The 24,995-nt window shown below is 42.8% G+C and overlaps 1 protein-coding gene across 2 annotated transcripts in view; it reads right to left on the bottom strand.

The window, feature by feature from the left end:
• Positions 1-24,995, bottom strand: part of tenm4 (teneurin transmembrane protein 4) — a gene marked incomplete at both ends in the record, with an annotated part of 114,690 nt that overhangs the window by 40,105 nt on the left and 49,590 nt on the right. The window contains 9 exons of one of the 2 annotated variants that reach the window (XM_079225076.1): positions 350-611; positions 4,208-4,327; positions 9,245-9,461; positions 10,426-10,572; positions 13,135-13,161; positions 15,552-15,737; positions 20,503-20,703; positions 22,207-22,401; positions 23,118-23,219. In XM_079225076.1, coding sequence (XP_079081202.1) covers positions 350-611; positions 4,208-4,327; positions 9,245-9,461; positions 10,426-10,572; positions 13,135-13,161; positions 15,552-15,737; positions 20,503-20,703; positions 22,207-22,401; positions 23,118-23,219 — 1,457 coding nt within the window. The remainder of the gene's footprint in view (positions 1-349; positions 612-4,207; positions 4,328-9,244; positions 9,462-10,425; positions 10,573-13,134; positions 13,162-15,551; positions 15,738-20,502; positions 20,704-22,206; positions 22,402-23,117; positions 23,220-24,995) is intronic. The other variant, XM_079225075.1, reaches the window with a different exon arrangement.

Genomic DNA, 24,995 nt, shown 5'->3' with positions numbered 1-24,995 from the left:
GACGGATAGCACAATATATGCAGACATGAAATATACTGCAAAAGCAATCGAGGAGCCCACAACCCAGGAGAAATTAAAAATGTCCGGGCTGTTTTCTGTGTGCAAGGTAATCATCATCGCTCTGAGGCGAGGCAGTACAATGCACGCTGTAAATCGCCAGAGTTCCCCGGACCAATTACACCAGAGAGATAAAATTACAGCACTGCCACGGGCCAGAGTTACTATTACATTTGTGCTTGATGAATAGTCTTCAGGGCCGCCTCCAGATGTGGGGCATGATTCATTTTGGAGGAGAGACCAATGTAGATCACAAGCTGCGGGGCGGTGACGAGGGGCGGGGAGTGGTCACCTGGATTTCGGGTACGACGGTGCGCCTTTCAGAGCAGGAGCCGGCGAAGGCGGTGAGCGGAGCCGGTGACACCACGGGCCCGGGCCGGGCGAAGCTGCTGAGGTCGCAGCTGGGGATATCGTTCTCCTCGTGCCGCATCACGATGGTATCCATGACGAAGAACCGCCCCCATGGCAACCAGAGAGTGTGCTCCTGGGTGATGAACGGGGCGCGCTCAAAGTGCAGGGCTATGGCTATGCCCCCGTTGGTCACCAAGTCAAAACTGGAACACAGAGGCGCACAATGTCAGAGGGGATCAATGTTGACTGTAGTTTTCAAATAAAATACTGTGAAAATCCCCATTAGCAATGCATGTAATCTGTTGTGTGTTGAGGATTAAACCATGGAACAATTTACTGTGAATATAATGACTATTTTCTAATTAAGTGTTGTTATAACAGATCAAACAGTAATACATTCCAATTTTTATAAAATGAAGGCTGCGAAGAAAGAATGCCGTTTCACTATTTAGCATTATCTTTCAGGCACACACAGGCTGAAAATACAAAAGAACGATTAATCACAATATTCAAAGCACATATCTTAATTACTGTCATAATCTGTAGATTTTATTTGATGGATGAAAAACAGTAGATGCATGCTGTAAATTCAGGCATGACTGTTTCACCCATAGCTTTTGTGATGCACTGCTCCTGCACATTTATTTATATGTGTGCGTGTGTGTGAGTAGAGAGAGAGAGAGAGAGAGAGAATATGTGCTGCAGGATGGAGGCATCCGCCACTTCTCTATCGATCCCTAAGATGAAGGCTGTCCACTCGAACGTCAAACTAAAAGCCCTGCAATGCAATCCCATCTGCTGTTGCATTTAAGGGCCCATGCCTCTGGTCTGACCTGAGCAGGTCTCAGTAAACAGGCTGCACTCTGGCGATTTAATCAAGTCTGACTGGTGCATGGTGACAGCAGCGTGCCTGCACCTGCACTGGGTTTCTGCAGCTCTTGTCACTTCTCTCTAAGAGCTACTTAGTACCCGCTCACCAACAGGCCCAAGGGGAAGCATCTTTATTCAAATTACAGGTCCAAATAGTGGCCTCTATATGAAGGAACCTCCCTCTTGGTTTAAGCCACTGTGAATAATCTGCTCAGTTTAACTCCCCTTAAAGGCTAAACATTTGATTGGCAGTGGAGATAAACACAAGTTTGTTCCGCCCTTGGTCTTTTGCCCTTGGCTAGGTGTGAGCTTGTCCAGTAGTGCGGAGGCTGCAGAGCCGATGGGGGCTGATAGCCGTACCCTTGTGGTGCCGCGATCCGTCAGCCGCCGTACAGTCTGCAGGGCGCCTGGCAGGGCTAAGGCTACGAGCTCTTTAAACACTTCTGGACAGATACCCATGGGCGGCGCAGCCAATCGATGGAGGGCTTCGCCGGCTGTTATCAATCATGACAACAGCCTTAAGCCATGTGACAAAACATATTAAACTACCTACAGCAGCCTTGGTTGCTTGTGGCCTCAGGGAATGCATCAGCCTCAAAGAGTTAACCCTGCCAAAGAACTTGGCAGGGTTAACTCTCAAACAAATGATATGTAATAATGTATACTTATAATGAAATGGACGATATCTACTTGAGTGGACTGATAAGTGATAGATAAGTGAATACGTGAATAAGTTTAATAAGAGTGAATAATAACTGTATAATGTAGATGCTTAGGTGGTAAGTGAGGTCCCTTTATGTACGTCTGAAGTGAGAGAAAGTACTCTATATTCATGTTAATTATATACTGTATATAAACATAATACCACATTGGTGTCCCCTTTGACAAGGCTGACGTGTGTTTACAGAAGAAAAAAACCACCAAAAACATTGAAAAAAAATAACAGTAATTATAATGCTTATTATATATATTACAAGTAGGTGTGAGATGTGAAAATTATACATTTTCATTTTAGGACATTCGGATGGATCTTTTTCCAATACAAGTGGTATACAAGTTGTAAAGTGCACACTGGATTTCCCATATCTATATCGTGCTCCTATAGAGGTCATCTCAAGCACGTAATAATGTAATTAGCTGGAGTCCCCGTCAGCATTCTGCTCATTATTGGAGAAAAGCATAAAAGGGAACGGGAGCGTCTCAATGCTCAGTCAGTCAGAAAATGGCTACACAGCTGGAAAGAAACTAAACTAACCGCTTTTGTTTAGGCCAGAAAAACTTTTCAAGATAGTGGAAAAGGTAATTTAAAACCTAAGCCCTTGGACAATAAAGAACACATCATAAAAATGAGTTGAGACAGCTTTCTCATTTCTAAATGGCTGAACAGGTGCATTTCTGATTTCACGCTGCACTGAACCAGTTTACAGTGATTGCAGGGGAGTTGCAGGAGACTGGACATGTTTACAGGGGAACCCGGGAGATGGAGTAGTGTTTACACATATGCTGGGAGGGAGGAAGGAGTACAGAGCATTGCAAAGGAAAAATGGAGTGATGCATAAGAAAAATGGGACACGCATAAATGGGAAAAAGGATAGCGATGAGGAGAACCAGTGCAGTGGAAAGGACATGAGACCTGGGCTCAAGGAAAGTACAGGACATAAGTGAAAGAGTGTTGCCCAGAGAGGAAAGGCTTAAGGGTGGGGAGGGATTAGAGGCCTAGTAGCGCGAGGGGGGTTGGAGCAGATGAAATGAGCGAGGAAGGTGAGGATGATGAGGTGGAGATGGGAGATTTTTGTAAAACTGGGAAAAAGAGGAGTGACAAGAAGACGGAAGAAATGAGGAGAGGCAAGAATGATCCAGATCAAACCTGCGGCAAAGAAGTGGGCCTTTAGAGTGCGGTGACTGATAAAAGTGTCAGGAGGAAGTGGGGCTTGGAGAGCAAACACCAATTCATGCTGTGCTGTGATAGAGAGGCTTGGTTTGCCACTAGACCTTACGAGCACTGACTACTATGAGAGATACCGAGGGATTGGAGGCTGCGAGAGTGTGCAATCTGATATAAATAAAAACATGTAGAGAGAACAACACAACATTCTACAGACAATGTTACCTGAAGTTTGTCTTTCACGCCAAGAAAGAAACACATGGAACTAGTAACTCTACTGGTGCCAAAGCAGCTGGCATAGAGTCGCTCAGTCTTTTTCCACTTGTTTCATGATAATGATACATCAAGAAGCTGCACAATGAGCTTACTGATAAGGTTTCCTTCTCTCTTGCAGAAACAGAAAATATGTGGATTTGTCGAAGGAAGATAGCGGTCAAGAACATTTGTTTGCATTCCTATCTCGACATAGATTTAAAACAACCACACAACTAATTAAAGTTATATTTATTGTGTCACCCATGACAAAAAATGACAAAAAATGTAGCTACAACAAGAGCAGAGACAGATGCAAAGCAAATGAATTGCAAGTCTGATTGAGTGAGACAAAACTTAAATGTCTCACTTAATTCTGTAAATCTTCCATTGTCAAATAAATAATGTCCATCTGCACCATGTTTCATGGCCCCAGCGAGCTGCTTTGAATTGGCATATTTTATTCTTTCCCCTCCCTGCTGCTACTGAAGCATAACTTATGAGTGTACCAGAAGGGCTTTGTTTGATTTCTCTGGGAATTGAGCCGAGAACTCCAAAATTGGACCAAATGAAAGCACAAAGCAGATCAATGGCGGCACAGTTTGCTGTGGCAACTGTGTTTTTATTTTTTTCCTCCCCCTCCATATTCAGCCCAACTTAACAATGTTATTTGAAAATAATATAAATATCGTTGTCACATCTCTGTACAGAATATTTAGGCAGCGGTTGGTGGCATTTGCGTTGCACCCCTTGATTTGGTGCGTGTGTGTCAATAGGGACGAGGGCTCTTACCTTCCATCCTGCCGGGTGATTGTGTAACCATAGGACGGGTTGTTAATGAAACTGATGTTGACGCCAACCAGCGGTGTTCCATCCGAGGTCACTACTTGTCCACGAATGACACAAGCATGGCTGCATGGGAGAGGAAAAGGACAAAGCAGTTACAATGATGTACAACTTTTTCAATATTCACCAAGAACACAAGTTGTAAAAAAAAAACATACTGTAAGAATTTATGTTTTTAGAAATAAATACTGTCCACAATAAAAAAACAGCCAAAACAGAAAGAACAACCTATTGCCTCCTACGATGTCTCTAAGGGCTTTTCAGAATAATAAGATAAGGAAGCTTTACTTTGCTTTTGCTCTAATTAATAAAAAATAAAAAATGAGGATTTATCTTTTCCATTACAGAATGCAAGAGAGGAAAATAATAGGACTGCAGATTGCAAGACTTGCTTGGCTGGTTATCAAGACCTTGACAGATTTCCAGACTGACATCAGGTCTCCAGAAGCTGCATAAATTAGATCTGATCATCAGTCCCCACCGATCAATAGTGGGAAGTCATCCAACTTCACCTCCTAATCTTACTGAACTGATGAGTTGAGACCTTGCTGTTTCGCGTCTCCCCCCTCCGTCGAGTTCTTGCCCATGTCATTAGAAAGGGCCAGCTCATGGTCAGCCATTGTTTCTGTGGTCGTTCGCAAAAAAATTGGTCCCCTAACAAATGCCTTACTGCCACTTCTTCATTAGACCATGGCTATTTTTAATACATTTGGGTCTTAAACACTGCCACGTACTGGAAACAATTAACACTAGTGTGTTAGTAGCTGCCCTCAACATGTCCTTACCAGAGGCAAGATCATTCACCCCACACATTCCTGGTCCCCAGAAACCCAGTTCTATGTTAATTAGGCCAGGTCTCCTTCAGAAGACCTTGGCTGCCCACTACTGCACTGTAAACAAGCAAGGAGATACTGTTCTGAGTCCTTGGGCTCGTACCCAAAGATTTATCTGTAATTCTATTTACATACAATTACTACTAAAGTTAGCGCAGCGCGGGCCGAGCCGTCTCAATTAATCATTCATGCCAACAGTTTATTTTAGAGTCTTGTTTGAAGAGGCAATCATCCACATTTCCTTCAGACAAAGCTGGGAAAGTGGAACTATCTCCTGCCTGCCTCTGTGAGCCACATGGGGAGATGATTCTTCGCTGTCAAGACAAATGATTTAAATATTGACATCAAATAGAAGGGAAAGAGCAGCAAAGGAAGCGTGAAGCATTTGCTGCAGAAACTTCCCCTCCGTGCGAGATTTCCCTCGTCCAAAAGGATTCACAAAGTCAAAAGGGACCTTCGCAATATCTTCAACCTCCAGTTAGTCATACATCATCCGCAGAGGGCGACACAAGGACATGTTGTGAAAAATGAACGCAGCAAGAAATCATCTGTAGTTTATGTGTTTTTTCTTTTTTTTTTAAGTGGAAGTATTATGGATAACAACACTTAGTCTCGTCAGCTCTTGCCATTGATGTCGTGGAAGTTATGTTGACGCTTGACGCTGAAACTACCTGACTACCTTTTTGACACGAGGAGCTTCCACCGTTCAAACAAGCTGTCCTGAACTGATTCGCCGACCGATGTCTCACAGGAAAACATTCCTGTTATCTGGCTCTTCTGATTGAGTGTGTGCATCGAATTTGCTGTTTTTTTTTGGGATGACACTAGTGATACTTTCAGCTAATAATTCTGTTCTATCAATTTACCACAAATTGCCGGTTTCAGCTCAGGTGGGTGTGTAACTGTGTAAAACAAAATACTTTTAAGCAAACTGAACAACCTTTGGTGAGGAAAAAATAGTCAAATATAATAAGTGTCAAAGACACACAGCAATCACGCGGTATAAAGTTGTCACAGAATTGGAAAATCACCCCCTTTTGTCATTGTGTAATTGTGAGGAACCACGACGCAGTGGTATTTCAGACAAAAGAAATAAATGCACTCCGGCACAGCTAATAAATGGCAACAAAAACATAACTACCTATGCAAATCACTTGATTATAGGGTAAACCCTGATGCAAATATAAGCCCTCTCTTTCCCTGCCTATGTATTACCCTGCATACTGAAGAGACCTCAATATAAATGTTTTGTTCTCCAAATATATAATGCTGCTAAAAGAGATAGAGCACATGGGGGAGAAAACAAACAAGAGATTTTCTGACACTAAAGGCCTAATGCTAATAAAAGAGTTATAAATAAATAAAATGAATAAAACGCAAGCCAGTAAAAGAAACAAATGGCTTCTGCCTTGCTATTATAAACCAGCTATCAATCTTTGCCCAAATTGTTCCATGGTCAAAGACCTTGTTTACTATTCGAGTCAGTATCCACTCTCTTGTATTGTGTGTCATGGTGGAGAGTTGAGACCCTTTTACGCAGTGGCAGATGCTTTATTCAGTGGCACCTTTGCAGCTTTTTCGTGGTGGGAAACATCAGAAATAGCACTCTGACATGTCTACTAGCATGAGGAAGCGGTTAATGGATCAATGAAGAGATGATCAGGTGACCAAAGCAGGCGTTTCAGGGTGATGCTGAGACTGTGCCTGTAAGGCTCATCAGAGGCCCCGAGCCCCCTGTCACAACCGCTCATATCTATCAGTGGGTGGGGAATGAATACCAGGCATGAATAATAGATTATCACTGATATTTTTAGGTGAGCCGAGGCCTCCAATCTTGCAGCTCATCTCTGGATTCTTGATTTTACTTATTTATGGGCTGCATCTTCTGCTGAGAGAGAGAGACAGGAGTATTACTCAACCCTCTGCGCCTCTTCCTCTGTCCAGTGGAGAACTGCAAAATGTTGAGTGGTTCTCCAAAGGCCATAGAAAACGTCAAATAGGAATAATGTCACAAAGTGTGACACAAGGGCTTTTCTCAAGTATTCGCCATGACACTTGCTCAATTGGTTGAAAAACAGGCAGGTTTGATAACGGTTGGTGTTGTTAATGAAAACGTTGGAAATGTCTTTGGCTTTTATTGTGAAAGGTAAGAACAGAAGGAGTGGATCTAATATATGCTGTGTTTGTCGAGGTCGAAAGGAGTAATTCGGACTACGGAGCATCCATGTTGGTGTTTTATAATCATAACAAATATAGGCGCAATTCAACCAGTCCCGCAGAATGTGATTGGCTGATGCCTTTATTACAGATACATCCACCTCTTACCGGAAAAAATTAAGTCGCTTTTCCACAGCGTAAAATCACAAGGACTCATGAAAAAATAACAGTCAAATAAATATAATAAATATTGATGTGTGAATTAATCACACAAAACCTCTGTGTCAAGGCCTTAAGAAATTAAAGATTCACATGCTGAATACTGACAGTGTAGAGATAAAATACATGTTTTACTCCAAACAATGAGATAAGATGCACTGCATTAGTGGCAAACATCACATTATTCCAAAATAACACCCAATGCTAGGACGTGTCGTGTTGCAAATTATACTAATGGAAATGATCCTGCTTGAGCAAAGACACTTTTGAAATTGATTTTTTTCCTTCAACACCAAAGCAACAGCTCTGCTGGACTAAAAATAGTAATGTCTGAAACTACAACCCTCTGCCACCACTTTGAAAAGAAGTAAAAAAAAGCCTCAAATAACAACTCCACTCTATGAAGTTTTTTTGATTCGTCTGTTGTTTTTGACACCATTTTAGAATATTTTATCACCGGGGACAACATTTGAAAATATTCTCAACATATTTTATTCTCAATTTATTTTGTTTTGACTGTTGGCTGTTTGTTTCACAGGAGTATAATACACCAGGATGAGAGAGATCCATAAGCAAGTGGGATGCAAATAAGGTGACACAGCCTCACAAGCGATTAAAGATGAAAAGATACAGAGACAAAGGAAAAGAGAGGCAGGGGAATCTTATGGGACTTTGACAGCCATCCTGCCTGATATGAAAGCGCCTCAGATTCCACGACTGGGGTGTCGTGGGCTCTGCCTTTGGGAGTGGGCCTCAGATGGATTACAGTAAAAGTAATCACAATACATGAATATGAGATGCCTTCCATGCATTGGAATGCTCCCTGCTTTTTGCCACATTCTGTTTGTCCATCATCATCTGTTCATCCTCCTTCTAGTTATGCACACAGTCGGTCCCTGCCCATTTCTCCGCAGCCTATACAGCACCTAGAGCCCTGCTTCGCACAGATATTTTGGTTTGGGTAAAAATAAAAAATAAACGACCACGACATTGGTGCAACAACCACAGCATTGTGACTGTACTGGCCTACATTAATAATGAAAGCTACTGATTGATTTGGGCTTGCACCTGAAACATCAATACGATAAATATAAAGAAAAGTGATGTTTGCAAGTTCAGACTAGATCACTGTTTATTACAATATAAATTAGCGGAGTAGCTGAATTAAAATGTGAAACAGAGTTGGGAGTTTTACATAGAGACAAATGTCTGTCACATTCAAGTCATTGCCAAACAATGAGGAATACACCTATCGCCGGAAGGGAAATCACTCTGTATTTCGTGGTTTACCAGATTTGTGGTGTTTGGTGTATTTTATGTCTACCGGCCAGAACTAAGGGGGTCCGGAAAGACTATGTAATATGGCAGCAGTTATGGTGGAAGATCCTAAGAAGCGTCCAAGAAAAGTTCCTGGAGTGGATGCTCCAGATAAAAAAAGAGGAGGGATTAAAGTAAAAAACGAAAACGATCGATGGCGAGGAGAAACTCACCTGCATGCAACGTCAACAGTGTTTGTGTAATGACTCACTTTGCCAGAGGGGGGAGACAAAAGTTTTGCATAGCAGCTTTAAATCCAACAATGACTAATTTAACTGACTCAACTGAATGAGTATGAGCTCACAAGAGATTGATGCATGAGAAATAAATGACGATGCTAAAAATTCAATTTAATTTTGATTCCCAGGAGAAGAACAACTTTAGCCTGGTCACAGAAAGCTGCACTGCGTGGTGTCTGCTGAGAGTAATGCGCTTACTTTCCATCGAAGTCACTTACTTTCCATCGAAGGGGTTGGCTCCGGGGATGATGTGGGTGCTGTCTCTGCCCACCAGGAAGTACACCCGGTCATAGAAAGTCTGCAGGTTGCTCTGTGCAGAGGACATCTGTGTCTCCTGGATGATGTCCAGGGGGTCCGGGGAGCCAACGCACAGAGAGGTGGTGTGACAGGTTGCCTGCAGACAGCAGTCTGGATCCATGCAGTCCACCAGGCCATCTGACAAGGTCAAACAAGGCACACACGCACACAGTCTCTAATTAAACAACAGCCTGGACACAGCATATATATATATATATATATATATATATATATATATATATATATATATATATATATATATATATATATATATATATATATATATATATATCTGAGCCACTCGGGCATTACTCATTTTGACTGTTGTTTTACAACATGATTGGAGCCATGTCATGTACATCTCTGTCCTGGAGAACATTTGAACACAGCCACAATTGCTTTGGATCTCTATCTGTAATTTGGATGAAATAAAACAGCTCAGAAAGAGCTGCTGTGCGATGCACTTTTCTTTCCTAAAGTGGGTCATTGGACTCCCTACCCTTTGCTTTCAGGGGCCTATCTGGCCAGATGGGTGATAAAAATAAACCCTGCTGTCAGGAGTCAGTCAAATCCCCAGCAGCACCCCTTCTTTGCCAGTAAGAGCCCTGTAGTCCCTGCAAAGTGGGGGGGGGGGGGGGGGGGGGGGCGGGGGATAGCCAGACAAACAGTCCCTGCATAAATAAGGGATGCTATCGCATAGCTCAAGCCCAGAATGAGGCCTGGAAGAAAGGAAGTTACATCTTCCAATTGGCCTCAAGAGTGGTGCAGCCCCCTGGCTGGCTCTGTGTGTGTGCCTGGCTCTGCTTGGGGCTAGTTAGCGGGCAGAACGGGGGCTTCCTCCTGAGGCCAGCCCATGCTCAGAGGCCTCAAGGCAGCAATGCCGGTTTTTAATAAAACCCTGTTGTCCAGGTGACTGCCCGGAAGCTATTCCTCATCCTCACCTGCATAAGAGAACAACTGAGCCTGGAAAGCAGAACGCAGGTAGAGTGTATTCTCAAGCAAAAGGGGGCTCATTCTGTGGTCAAATCATGTCTAGTTAAGAGTCCCTGTGGAAGCTTGGCCGGTGTCAGAAGACATTGGTGTGTGTTGTTTGGGATTTTACCTCCATCGTTGTCCTTGACATCACTGCAGGCCGTTTCCATAGAGGTGTCACAGCCAGTGCCCCTCCAGCCCAGCTGGCACACACAGTACCAGCCATTGTTACCCAGAGTGCACCTACCATTTCCATTGCACAACCCAGGACAGCCCTCTGTGGAACAAAAAGTGACAAAAGACAGAGGTGGGCACATAATATCAAATACAGCAGGTTAAATGGGTGGTGGATAAATACCGTGTATTGTTTGTGCACAAAAACCAACGATAAAACAATGTGGGCCTGCTGATGACGATGGTGTGCTGCTTTTATCCCTCTGACGAAAGTCACGTCAAGATTTTCAAATGGGTGCGGCTGGCTATAATGACTCTCGGCTGAAGTTGATTAATTCAATACACCTTTTGTGAAGCTTCTAATATCCCTTTGCAGTAAAGTCAGATAAGAGGGATCTTCTAAATCAATATTCACTCATTACTACAGTAGATTGGTCTCCTGTATCTGCACTACTACAGCTGGATAATGAGAGCAGTGGTGTATGTGCTGGCATTCCTGCACATAATTGGATCCGTTTTTATGTGACCACCATAATGATCATAGCATTACTGCTCCTGAATGAGCGACAACAAGCGGCACTAGTTATTTAAAAAAATAAAGCAAAAAATAAATAATCATAACTGTATATTATATTATTTGCTCTCTTTTTTCATCAATAACATTATGCCTTCAGAGCGAGTGTGTGTTCGGTCATTAGGATGAGCAGGCGTATACGGCTGCACCCAGTAATATTATGCAGGGGAGGACTTTACGTGCACTGTGTTGCCGGGCATGAGACCCCAGGGGAGATAAAGGCAGACTGGAGCAGACCGACAGGTGAAACATTCCCCTGGTTCTCTCTGGATGGGTCCTCACAAGGGCATACATCAGAGGATTATCTCACCCATTCTCGGGCTGTTTGGCATTTATCTGGTACCTTGTGATTCGGATCCCCTCGCTGAGGGAGAGGGTACCGTCTCAAGATATCAAACGCACGCGTCTGTCACAGTTTGTGTTGTTAGCGAGCTGCCTTGGTATAGAGAGAATGCTAAGCTGACCCATTTTATCAACTAGAGAGAGGCTGAGGCGGCTGTCTCGATGCTCTTACATCACACAGGGAGAATAGGAGTGGGAGCATGAGGGAGCAAGGAAGAGAGACGAGTGCGGCGAGAGGGAGAAATGTATTAAAGGGAGAAATAACAGATGAAGGAAGAAACAATGATGAGAAGGGAATATGGAGAAGTGTTTAGAAAGCTGAAGGGTAGAAGCAGTAGAATAGATGGCTGTTGTAGATCACATGGTTAGCTGAGGAATGCATCGGTTCACATTTTGGTTGTTGCAATAAATCGAAAGGACAGCATAATGACATGAGTCATAGTACGGCCATGGATCAATGAACAATCCACATTTATGCCTTATAAATGATGATTTAAAAGAAATGAAGAGCAGGACTAAATTCAATTTAATGGGAACAACAAAGTATTGCTAAATAATATCTGTGACCTTTCTCTAATTCCTTTTCGTTCTTCTATCATAGAACGCCATTATATAATATTTTATTGTTATGTATGTTTAATATTGAAATATAATGAAGCTTTTAGACACGCTGACTCATGGAATATTGCAATCTGCAATTGTGCTCTCTCATTTATACATTACACTCATACTATAGAGCAGAATCATGGGCGCTGAAGGGCTCCTTTTAATCCACGTTTAAAGAAAAACAAACAAAAGGAGCAACCGAGATGCAGACTGACGAACAATGGGGATCAACTGTGGAGCATTGAAAATTGTAAGAAAAATAAATAATCCCGTCTCAATTTTCTTCTCGTTTCCCTGAAGAAAAGGGACTCACAGTCGAAGGCTAATGCCATTAGAGGGTGTCTTGCCTCCGAGACATGTTTGGACATTAGCCGTCCTTTTATTGAGCGAATGGACAAAACAACTCTGGTTGGACCAGTGGAGACGGATGATTAGTAAGCTCCGAATGTTTATCACAAGGATAAATAAAGATCCGCTCTCTGCTGGCACTAGTTCAACTTAATTGGCAGCCCTTTCAGAGCGGAGCCCCCTGCTGAGACGTGCCCGAGCCCGCCTGAAACAGCTCCAAACGTGAGGCTGCGAGTGTTCGAAAAGGACTCCTCTGGCAGCCGCTCTCGTGCCAGGTGGTCCATTATCAAGGACACAGTGAGAGTGAGAGAGGGTGCTGGAGGCAGAGAGGCAGGGTTGCTGCAGAGCCTCCACCCCCTGCTTGCCCTGCACCAACCAGACCATGAACTCTTTTAATTAGAGAGGATGCGGCCTCAGCACCTATCAGACCCTGCTCACAGCTGCACACTCATCCATAATGCATGGCACAGGTTATAAAGCCCCGTTCCTGACACCCCCCACCGCCGCCGAGGATGCAAGGCCGCACACAAACCAAATATCCAACACGTGGAGAAAGGGGCACAACTTGACTCGCCAGGTGTGAAAGTGCTAAGTGGAGATTCACATGTGACAATATGGCAAAAAAAGTTGATGGGAGGTGGGGATCTTTAGAATGAGTTGTTTGGAGGTGCGTAGTGTTTGCATATGTCGATGTCAGGGGGGAAGAGCATGGTGTGTGTTTGTTCATGATTCGTTAATGCCGGCTGGAGTTACGATGGCAGGAGGGCAAAAGAGAAGGAAGGAGGAATGTCATACCTTTCACTACCTTATCCAGATAGTGAGCTTGGGAGATAAAAGACAGGACATATAAGGGAGGTTTGAGCAGTGCCACTTCCATGACAAGACAGCAAGGCAAGGTGTTAGTTTACATTACAAAAGGTAAATAAAAAAATTTGAAAAAGGAAAAGTGCAGTCATGAAGCAAAATCATGCATTACAAGCAACACAACAAATGCGATCCAACACAGAGGGAGAGCGGGATGGAGCGGGAAAAAAAGACAGGGGGGGGTTGTGGAGCACAGGAGAGAGAAAGAATTAAAGAAAGAGTAAGAGAGAGCAAAAAATAAGCGATATATTCAGAAAGAACGTTTCAATCTCTCACCATTTATCAACTGCCAGGATCGGCAGTATATCTGATGCACATATTACTGGCCTTAAATCGCTCAAGCAATATCGCACAGGAGGTCAGGATGTTTCAACAAAAAGGAACGTTTCATCTCGACAAAACACCTCTTTAGAAGATGAGGTCACCAGGGGCTCCGGCTTTTGCGCGGGCCGAATCGGAACCCCCCGCTCTCCACAGCATGGGGCTCTGGGGCCAATGCAGAGCTCTCAATAATGAAAATTGATTCAAATTGAGATCTTTGGCTTCTTAATGGATGACACTGAGGAATATTCTTGTTGAGGGAGCAGGGATCTCAATGTGGCACTTATAAAAGGCCCATCAATAATGTAAGGCCGGCGTATAAAACATTCACAGACTAAGTCAAGACTCTGTACTCAAGCAGCTCTGCCCCGAGATATGCATGAGAATACTGTGAGAGAAAAATTATCTTTCTATTTTAAATTTGAACCAAACTTTCACCTTTGAGACTAGCATTCTCAACTTTTGTCCCATCTCTCTGGTGACTTATATGTGTGGGAGTAGCACATTTCTATTCAATGAAAGGCTGTGGCAGAGAAGAAAGAGACGGCTATTGTCTTCTGACTTCCTCTCTGACGCTTGAGCGGCTGGACCATAGAAGGATAGCGATTGAGCGACCGTGTCAGTTGGCAACTGTGTAGTTTAACCTAGAGGATTGGATCATATTTGATATTGGATCATATTTCATATTGTGTTAGGTAAAAGCACTAACTATAACATTAATATATGTGGAGCAAAAAATATCTCCATCTCAAATATAGTGGAGTAGAATAAATAAAGAAAGACATGAATTGGAAATACTCAAGTAAAGTACCAATGTCTCAAAATTGTACTTAAGTTTAATACTTCAGTGAAAGCATTCATTTACTTTCCACCAATAAAACGAAGCAATAAAAATGAAATATAAAACAAAATATCTAAGAGAAGAGAAGATGAGAGAATGGATGGCACACAGGGGACGAATGGTAAAGCAGACATCACATGTCCTCTGGATGGTTTAGAGGAGGTTTGACAGTCCTGACATCAAATATCATGCAGCTCAGTACATTAAAACACTCGTCTTAATGAGCTCTAGTTACACTTTAACATGGAATCTGTCAAACTCTCTGTGCGTCTTTCTGGCAGCGGGCATTTCAAACAGATGAGTGAGGTCACAAACAGTGGTGAACTACAGCTTACTCGCTGCCTGGCTGTGTCTGTTGCTAATATTAAAACAATACTGCAGTCACTAGTTCTATAGGATAATCAAATGCTCATAATGAGGAATGCCAACTCTTCAGGAAGTACAAAATAACAAACATAGTGAATAGTATATTTTCAATAGAAAGTGAGAGTACATGTGGCAAAGATCAGTTGGCTCCTTTTTACCTCTTTACTATTCTCTCTGTAAAGGATTTTTATCAAAAAAGGAAAAGGAGCCAACATTATCAAGCCTTGAACCACTGCTGGCATACTCCGCTAAAGGATTATGAAATCCACTACAAAACAGTTAATGACTTTCCTCTGCAACATAAAGAAAACTCACTGGAAAACCTCTTCCTCTCTTGAAGTGAGCCAATGCTTTCAACATAGGCCTTGACATGCAGTAGAGGTCTTGAAAACTTAACTTCTGCAAGTGTGATCACTGAGGAACAATTGTTAGTGTAAACACAGAGCAAAACGTGGTGGCTGATCTGCTCACAATGGCCCGCATATCATCATTTTGAAACAAATAGCAAATGGAAAGGGAGAAAAGAAAGAGATGAGGGAAAGGATGGGTAGAAAATGAAAGGACACCTTAGCACATTCCCACATTCAAATGCATGAAGGCAAGCCTCAGATCCTTGAGTAAACCTGTTCATGCTCTACCGAGTTGCACAAATTCAATTAAGCATGCTTTTCCCTCTCTTCTCCAACTGGACCCTTCCCCTCACACTCAGTGCTTCATACCCACGCAGAAAGACAGACAGCGCCTTTGTTGCCCCCACCCCAGATCCCCCCCAAACACACACAGAGTCCCCCACCAATACCAAAACCTCTTCCCCTCCTACCGATAGTGCAGTGTTCTCCATTCCACCCTGGACTGCATTCGCATTTGCCGTCCCGGCAAGTGCCGTGTTCGTTGCAGCGAGGGTGACACGCCCTCTGGTCACACCCGGTGCCCATCCAGCCGTCGTCACAGCGGCAGGTGCCTGACACACAAATGCCATGGCCACCACAGTCCGCTGCACAAATCTCTGTGGGAGACAGGGACATAGAAAAAGACACAAAAAAAGATAGAGAGTGGGGGATGACAGACAGAAAAGAAGGAAGGAGGGAGGGGTGGTGACGGGACAAGGCAACAAGGGTGAAGAAAAAGACAAATCCAGGAGTTATTGTCAAGTAAAGACAGCCACGCTCCACTACCTTGTCTGCTGGCTGCTGAAAAGAAATTCCTGCACCTCATAAGGGGCAATCCTTTTTGACAATACAAATCTAATAAGTCCATTATATAGAGAAGACATGGATTGTGGCAGCCTTAGCAGACTTATTCTTCTCCTTGCCTGTTCTTCTCTTTGTAAATTCAACCTCTTTCCGACACAGAGGGGCTAAAGAGGACACAAAATAATACAGCTGGCACTTCTTGTAGGAATTAAATCAATATCAGCACTGCCATTTTGATTAAACTGTAAACTTACTATGTTTTTGTTGTACATGTTGAGTTTGTAGCTTTGCCACGTTACTATAGACCAGGGATTCCCAAATTGTGGTGCACGCACCCCTGGGGGTACGCGAGCTGCCTCTAGGGGGTGCGCGAGAGGAAAAATATAATGGTGGTCTAATGGTGTGATAATTAATATTAAACATAATTTTAAAAAAATTAAGTAGGCATTTTTAATTATAAAAATTCCCTTTGTAAGATTTAAATTTGAAATCAAAAACGTACAATTTAATAAATAGATGCACTTCCGCTCCGGCCGCCAGACTGTCTTTTAGTACACACTAGCTAGCCTAGCTTGTGCACCTAACGTCATTTCATTCATTCAGCAACATCCATGAAAATATGTTAAACTGGCTGAAATCGGGGAAGCTGTCAGGTGGGACATCTGAAGCTATCAGTAATAAAAGAGAAGAGGGACAGAGAGAGAGAGGAACTGGAGGCGAGAAAAACAGAGGGGTGCGTTAGGGAGAGACCGGGAGAAGAAATTGACCGGGAGTCGGAGAAAGAGGAGACCGAGGAGACCGAGAAGGTAGGAAGGGATATCACAGACAAACCGGGAGCACAGAAGCCCATCGCGGAGTCAAGGTGAAAAAAGAGGAAACGAGAGTGAGCATCAGACTGGGAAAAAAAAGAGGAAATATGATGACAATTATCTGGGTCTGGGCTTCACTTGGATTGGCAATGCAGATTGCCCGAAGCCACAGTGCGTGTTGTGCAGTGAGGTTCTGGCTAACAGCTGTCTAAAGCCTCTTATTTGCGCCGCCACCTGAACACCAAGCATGCCAGTGCAAGTCAGAAGCCCCTTACATTTTTTAGATCAAAATTGGAAGAGTTACAAAACATCCAAAAACAATTGCAGTCTCATTCATGTGTTGGGTCTACACCAGGGATTCCCAAAGTGTGGTGCGCGCACCTCTGGAGCCTCCTTTTTTTATTTATATCAGTTTCTGAGACTATGTGCCACTCTTTGTTCTTTACGTGGCTTACTGTGTTTAAGTAAATAAATGTGAAATGCAATCTGCCTCTGAGCCTGTGCGTGTGTCCTCGCCATCCTTATTGCTCTTTAAAGCGGACTAATCTTGTAACAAACGCCACGCGCGAGCAAACAGTTCTCGCATTGGTCCGATTTTATACGGCTATAAATAGGCTCTGTTGCGGTTTTTTTTAAGGTGTGGGGGATTGGGGGTGCGTGAACCCGGTTGGGATGTAGAAGGGGGTGCGTGGCCTAAAAAGTTTGTGAACCACTGCTATAGACTAAAGGGAGGAAGTACAGCGCCACTGAATTATTTAAGGCATATTCAGGGCATGATTCAAGGCATGAGATGTCAATATGCTGTTTTTACTCTACCTGAGTGCAGTGTGCCAGGGGAAGAAGTACATTTGCGGAATGAAGGCGACTGAGAGACAGAGCCACAGAAAAGCTCGGCCGACGCTTTTGTGCGGCAACTGAAAGGCCTCCCTGACAGGCTGCGATAGAGCCCGTGACATTACCCGCGTCTCGTGAACTCGAGGGAGAGCGTGACAAGACGAAAGCTCACAGAAATTAAACGCTGACATATTTATTGTGAATCTCATTGAAATGTTCACCTCTCACTAAACTATTGTGTTTAAAAAAACATGGAAGCGGCTTAGCAGTATGGGCAACGAGGAACAAAAGGCCCGTACTGCTGCCTTATTAGCCAAGCCAATTCAAATGTGACCACATGGGACCTAACTGGAAGTTAGGTCCCATGTCCCAAATCTTTTCATAAGTCAATTACTGCCTTTGAAGGGATGATTTTGTCATTGCTAGAAACTAGATTTGAGTTGTATTTTAAGCCACAAACCATAACATGACATTACCAGCGTGAAAAGCTTAAATAAAGAAAGCTCTCTCCCCTGCTAATTGCAGTTTAGCATTTTGTGAATCTATGTTAATGCTAATTGTACAGCGGACCATTGATGAAGAGGTACAGTATGCTAGCAACATTATGACTGCTGAAACACACACAAGCAAAAACCATGGAACCATAGAAACGTAGAATATCAGAACAGGATTCAGCAACAGGGGGCTGCTCATTACTCATTTTCAAGAAGTGCTTGTGGATGCCTTCTATTGCCTAAAGGTGCTAATGAACATAATGAGCATCTTGAGTGATTTAATTAACATATAAGTGAACAAAAAATAATGAAAAAAACTCTGAACAGATGTATCAAGGCACATCGTGGTCGAAGGAAAACAGACTCAAACTGACTGTGAGACAACTGTTCACTTAGAACAAAGGAGAAACCTTTAACGTGATAAAGATGCAATTACAGCCTGCAGGCAAACCCTCATTATCCGTGGCCAGAGGAGTCAACAGTGAGAAATACCCCCATCCCCATGATGGCCGTTACCATTTGCACTGAAGGGCCGTGTAAACAAACTTTCCTCTGGGTGTGAAAATGGCAAAAACGGCATAAAAACACACATATTAAAGGACATAAAACCTCAGGCATTGTTTTATGGCTTGTAACCGCATTACTTCCAACTGTGCACACCCAGGTTGTACAGTGCCAAATCCCCGTGAGGAAATGAGTTTGTGACTTAAAAGTACTACAGGGGGAATTAAAGAATCTTGAAAGATATATTGAAAGCTTTCCATCTTTTTCTTCCCCCAGACTGTAAGAAAATGGACTGCTAGCTGTGCTACCCCACTGCCGAGCTTAGTGTTGTATTAGACCACAGAAAGCTCCACAATGAACAGGATAAAGGCGGATGAAGAGCCAACTCATCGTCATTTACAGAGCCCTTTCTCTGCGAGGCAAACTCAGACTAACTGCCCATTTCCCTCAAAATCCCTGGGATTATCGAATAGGTCATTGTGTATGCTCTGAATATAAAGGGATTCCTGGATCTAAGGGACTGCTGGTCTGAAGCCCTCGTTTCAGAAATATTTTGTGAGAATACAAATGATGTTGTCTAAATGAAAGCAGCTTATGGCTGCAACTGACTCTGCCTTCAACTAAAACAGATCCGATGAACTGATTATCGACACATCAGTCCTGTTCAAACTGAGCTATCGGAAGTATCTGCCAGGGAATAATCATAAAACATTAATATAGTCTCACATGAGCGTTTTATAGAGTGCAAAACTGTGAAATTCTTCAGCTGGCTACCATTCAAAGAAGAAAAGAAATCGGGAACTTTTGCATCTGCCAACAATGAAAGTGATGTTATATACCTCCATTTGACAACTCTTTAACAATCTACCCCTGAGTTCACTGAGGTTTTTCAGTAAAATATTTCTTTGGTAAATGCGAGCAGGCAGGCAGCCTGTCAAGAGCTGAACCTGGATTGTCCCCAACTTTTTTTTTCAGCCTCAGAGAGAAGGTGTATTCTTGCTGTAAAACTGTATCTTATGCTCAGCCTATTCTGACTACCGAGAGAGAACGTTCCCCGTGGACAAAATGAACACAATGGGAACAATCCTCCGGAGCAGAAAAGAGCTATCATCAGCTGTGAGCCTTGTGCCAACGTGAAGAAAGCCAGAACTCAAGAAAGAGCATTAACTTGCATTAGATCATGCCTCCGACAATATCCCTGCTACGCCTCTCTTTTCCGGCTGCCAGCTAACTATGTGGAGCTCGAGGATGAAACCATTCGTAAGAGAAAGGCATTTGGAGCAAAATCAACCAGAATTTGATTTGTTCGCTGTGGACGTCCGACTGATCATTGATGTGAATAATTGAGGCCTTTATGTGAGTCGTTTTCATAATCAGAATTGTTTACTTCTGCAAGGAGCCGAGCAATTGTCAAAGTTAAATTGAATCAGGCAGGGAAATAAATTCAGACAAAAAAGACAGGGAGTTCACCAGAGATGTTAGGGTTATTACAAATGGCAAATATTTTTTTTAGATTGTGCTGACTATTTCTCAGAAGTTGAGGATCAATAACTGTGAGAGATTACATAACTGAGAAGTGCATAACTACAAATATAGGTATGACTCAGCTTTCTACCAGACCAGAGTGATACAACTGTGAAACAGTTAACTGATGTTATGTCTTTACTTACTCAATTCCTAAATAAATGGTGCTTTTTTATATAATGCTTTATTTACAATCTTTAAGAACATGCTGCATTCATAAATGCAAGACGATGGCCTTACTGCTGGAAACAGCGAAAAACTAAATAAATAAATAATTACAGTAATTTTGTTGATGCAATATTTTCTTGCTAATGCATTGACATTCTCTCGGGCTGGTAATGAGAGCTAATTCAGCACTAGTATGTGAAAAGGAAAGCTGCCAGTGTGTACTCTCATCTGAGGGAAGCACTCACCTGTGGAGCAGTCATGGCCCGTCCAGTTGGGATCGCAGCTGCAGCTCCCGGTGTCTGCCAGGAACGCTCCGTGTCCAGAGCACTGGTCCATGCAGGACGCCCTGGGGCTCTCACATCCTGGACCGCCCCACCCCACAAAGCAGTGGCACTCTCCCTGGACACACACCCCTCGGCCTGAGCATGTCGGGTCCAGGCAGTCCACTGAAAGGGGTTGCAAAGAGACAGTGTCAAGACACACCAGTCACCTGCTGCTTGCCTCACTCAGAGGCAATCTGGCATCTCTATTTGAGCCTGACTGGAATGACAACTGCGGTGGGCTGCGACAGGATGAATGTACGGAGGGAACTTAAGAGAAAATGCAGCGAAGAGGCCCACTTTCTCCAACACCGCGGACAAGATTTACAGTCAAACTAATTAAATGGCACTGGGGCTTATGGTACCAACGTACAGGTCGTGCCCGCTCTCCTGCTGGCATTGTCCCATCAACTCCCGTAATGAAAATTCCCTTCAAAAAGGGACGGTGCCTTAATAGGAGCACGTTTCTCTAAAATGAGAGCCACGAGAATGAGTAGTTCAAAGCTGGAAAAACCAAAACCCACATTACCAGAAAACTGGGAAAGTAAGGAAAAGCATCGGCCAGGCTTCCTAGCTCCACTCTGGTTTATAGAATATTTAAAGATCTCTGCGACAGAGGAAGCATTGCACTTTGCTGCATCCTTGTTTCCTGCACTGCATCTGTGTTCAGTACATCAGTTTAGTTAGTATGCAAATATCAAATTAATATGTGTTTCTATAGCACCCTTTCCTGTGACATATTGTCAAATAAATGCCTGCTTTGTAAGGCACCAGAGTTGTGGGAGCATACAATAAAAATAATAACATTCCCTCTACCAGACAATAACTGCATGGTACACACAGATGGCAAATGGGCCCTAAGCAGGAGCGATGTCTAGATACTGAGAGCAGCAGGCAGCTTCCCTTTACCGTGACATAAATGGGTATAAAGGCCGTCATAGTAAGATAAACAGGATCTCTCGCCTCTTAGCAGATGGTTTGGGCACAAGGCACAAAGATCAGAGGCTAACTGACAAGAAACTCTCTCTTGGCAATTAATCATCGTGGCTGAAGGTCGCCCGGAAGAAAGGTATAAATGTTAAAGGGCCCTCGTCCACATTCCCCTCCACTCCTTATGGCCAACACTCCACCCCAAAATAGAATGGGGGCCTATGGATGTCACAAAGCCCCATTTATCAAACTCCCGGGGTCCATTTTTCATCTTGAAATGAGAGCCTTCAAGAGCTGACAAACACAATGGCTCCTTCAATCTTATCTGGTCAAGCCTTATCCGGCACCGTGAATGTGCAGTTCCTAATGGATTAACATTATACTTTGCATATGAATTTCAGACAATAAATGGACTGTTCCCATTAACGTAATGCCTTATACCCCTGTTTTATACAGGAAAAGTCACCTAGGATGCATATTGTGAAGTGTTACTGCCACAACAATCTTCATAAAGGATGTCCCGTCTTTACTACAGTACTAGACAGACTGTTAAATAAACCACATAAACTTAATAGCTGTTCCCATTATGTGTATTCTATTAAAATGTCACTCACTAACAGGATGAGATGGTGGTTACAACAGCTATTTCATCTAGGACTTTATACATGTAGGACACATTACCATGATCAAAACAATCACCTTCTTCACAGTTTTCCCCCTTGTAGCCTGGGTTGCAGATGCAGGTTCCCACGATGCAGGTCCCGTGGCTGCTGCATGTGACGTCGATGCACTGATTGGTGGGAACATCGCACTCGGAGCCTTTCCAGCCACTGTGACACATGCAGCGACCTTTAAGGTATTGACCATTCCCGCTGCATAGCACTGGACAGGCAGCTTTGAAAAGAGCAGACAGCATACATCCATTTGAATGGACCCCTCCAACCATAGCTTCAAAGAATAGTGTGTGCAAAAAGCCTCGATCTGACAATGAGCTTCTGACCAAAATGCGAAATGGTTTCCTCTCCAGTGTATGACGTGCAGACCAAAATACCGCGCTTTGGCATCCAGTGCAGATGTGACCCAATTCTAACAAAACCAAACTGCAAATATCTAATATCTACACAATGGCGACTGGGTGTCTGTAGAAAGTAAATGAAAAGAATAAGAAATGGTGCCGATCAACATACACTGCCATAACAAATGGCAGTGTATGTGGAAAGATGTGACTATAGCTAATTTTCATTATAACAGACTGCCTTTACGTAGCTTTTTTAATTAGGTGGAAAATAAACACAGCCTTGGTTTTAATAATTGAAAGAATTATTCAATATCAGTCCTTTAATCTAAAACTCTCCTCCCTTGACAGCTATTCAAAAGTTCCTTTATGCGGGACACAAGACGCCATTAGGAGAGAAACAGGTAAAAATGAATCATCTGGAGTAGAACTGCCTAATTTAATAACAAAGATCTGAAGTACAATAAAAAGTAATTGGAAGATTAAAAATGCTTCGCTCTGGTCACGCAGTGAATATAATTTGGTCGGCACCCTAAAATGTTATGTGTGAATGATGTCGATCAATAAAGTCGTTACGAGTGAGGAAGTGACTCACCTCGCCCACAGTCAGGTCCCTTGAATCCTAAAAAGCAGTGGCATGTTCCAGCAACGCAGTCGCCGTTCCCAAAGCAGTTACTGGGACAGTCATCAACGGAATCTGCAAGAGAGCAATCAGGAGCTTTTCTGAGTAATGCGGTTTGAAAAACAATTTTCCTCCCACTCATTTTCTTTGGGCTGATTATTAAGCCTTTGCTAATGACAGTGATAAGAACGAAGCTCCAATCCTGTCAACATTTCTGTTTCACTGCAAAACATTTTTGAGTGTCATTTATGTTGCACCAGAATTGTGGAATTCACTGAAAGAGTAAACACGTTCCGGTCATCTGGGCTTCGACCAGAACGATTCCTCATAAACACAATGGATGTGATAAGTGACATGCATTATTTTAAAAACCTAATTTGACACTTTTATGCCCACTGCCATGGGTCATGTTCTCATGTTTTCTTCTATTGTCTGATTTTCACTCGGCTTGAGGTATTGGAGGAAACAATGAGTAGGCCATCACAATATATATATACATATACATATATATATATATATACATATATATATATATATATATATATATATATATATATATATATGTATATGTATATATATACACTAAGATGTTTTTCATCTCCCTCTTTTGTTTTGTGAACATAGCGTACTAGTCAATAGTGATTTACGGTGTTAAACGTCTTTTTGTGGGGCAATTGACAACAGCTGTGTTTTAACGTGTTCTATCATTTTATTATCAATTGGGTCTTTGAAAAACAACCTGCCCACCAGTTCTAAATTAAAAAAAAAAAAATAATTAACAAAATGAAACAATTTAAACTGCACTGGGATATACAAAAGGTTTCTTGGCAGCTTGTCGAAATGTAGTTGGGCTCAAATCAAACAGTGGTGTCTCACCGTGTGCAGAGACAGGGCATTATGAAACATTTTAAGACTAAGTGCTGTTTTGTATTATACCATGTCAATGGGAAAACAAATGCTTGTGAGACAATTGCAAAGCTTAGATCTGAAAAAAAGTAGAACATTCAAATTCATTTTTGAACACGAGATGGCCCGCATGTAGAAATGATTTTGCTGTGATGGCAGAAACATGTGAGCTCTAGTTACCTGCTTATAAGCCATTACAAATATATAATAAGCCTCTCCACCTGCATATAAATACATTACTTTTCTATAAAAAGAAACCAATACATTTTCAATTTAGGTTATACTATATTACTTTACTGTTTTTCCGTATTGTATCCACAACGTTAGTTGTGACTGGAGTAACCTTGACTCCAACTGACAGTGTGGCTTATTATTATTATTATTATCTTCCTTTGTTTGAGAGCATTTCTGTGTGAGGCAAACAATCAGCACAACACTCTTTGTCATTTCCTTTATTGATCCCCCTAACATAATCAAATAAATTGGGCAAATTATTACTTCTCCTGCCGTGTTCTGACACTCGCTTTTATTAGAAATCAGAGTGACCACTGAGGCGCTCGACAGCAGCGGGATTCTGAAACATGATGCTTGCTGAATTAAGCCTGAAATGGTCCTGAAAAATATTCAATCTTGTCCGTTGCCTTCAGGCAGCAGAGGCTCTGAGGCAAAACTTACAGAACAAAGAGTCTCTTGTGCTCCACAATGGGCTAGAAATATGAGCCATGGATTCAGCTTCCCTTTACTCTGGAGAGTCAATCATCACTGAGGATGCAACGCAAGACAGAGAGAAAAGACAGAGAGAGAGAGGGGGAGAGAGAGAGGGGGGAAGAGAGGGGGAGAGAGGGGGAGAGAGAGAGAGAGAGAGAGAGAGAGAGAGAGAGAGAGAGAGAGAGAGAGAGAGAGAGAGAGAGACCAGAAATACAGAAGTGCTACTGATGTTTTCTG

This window comes from Taurulus bubalis (assembly GCF_910589615.1).
Source record: "Taurulus bubalis genome assembly, chromosome: 10".
Taxonomy (NCBI): Eukaryota; Metazoa; Chordata; class Actinopteri; order Perciformes; family Cottidae; genus Taurulus; species Taurulus bubalis.
This window is presented reverse-complemented; position numbering and strand designations above follow the sequence as displayed.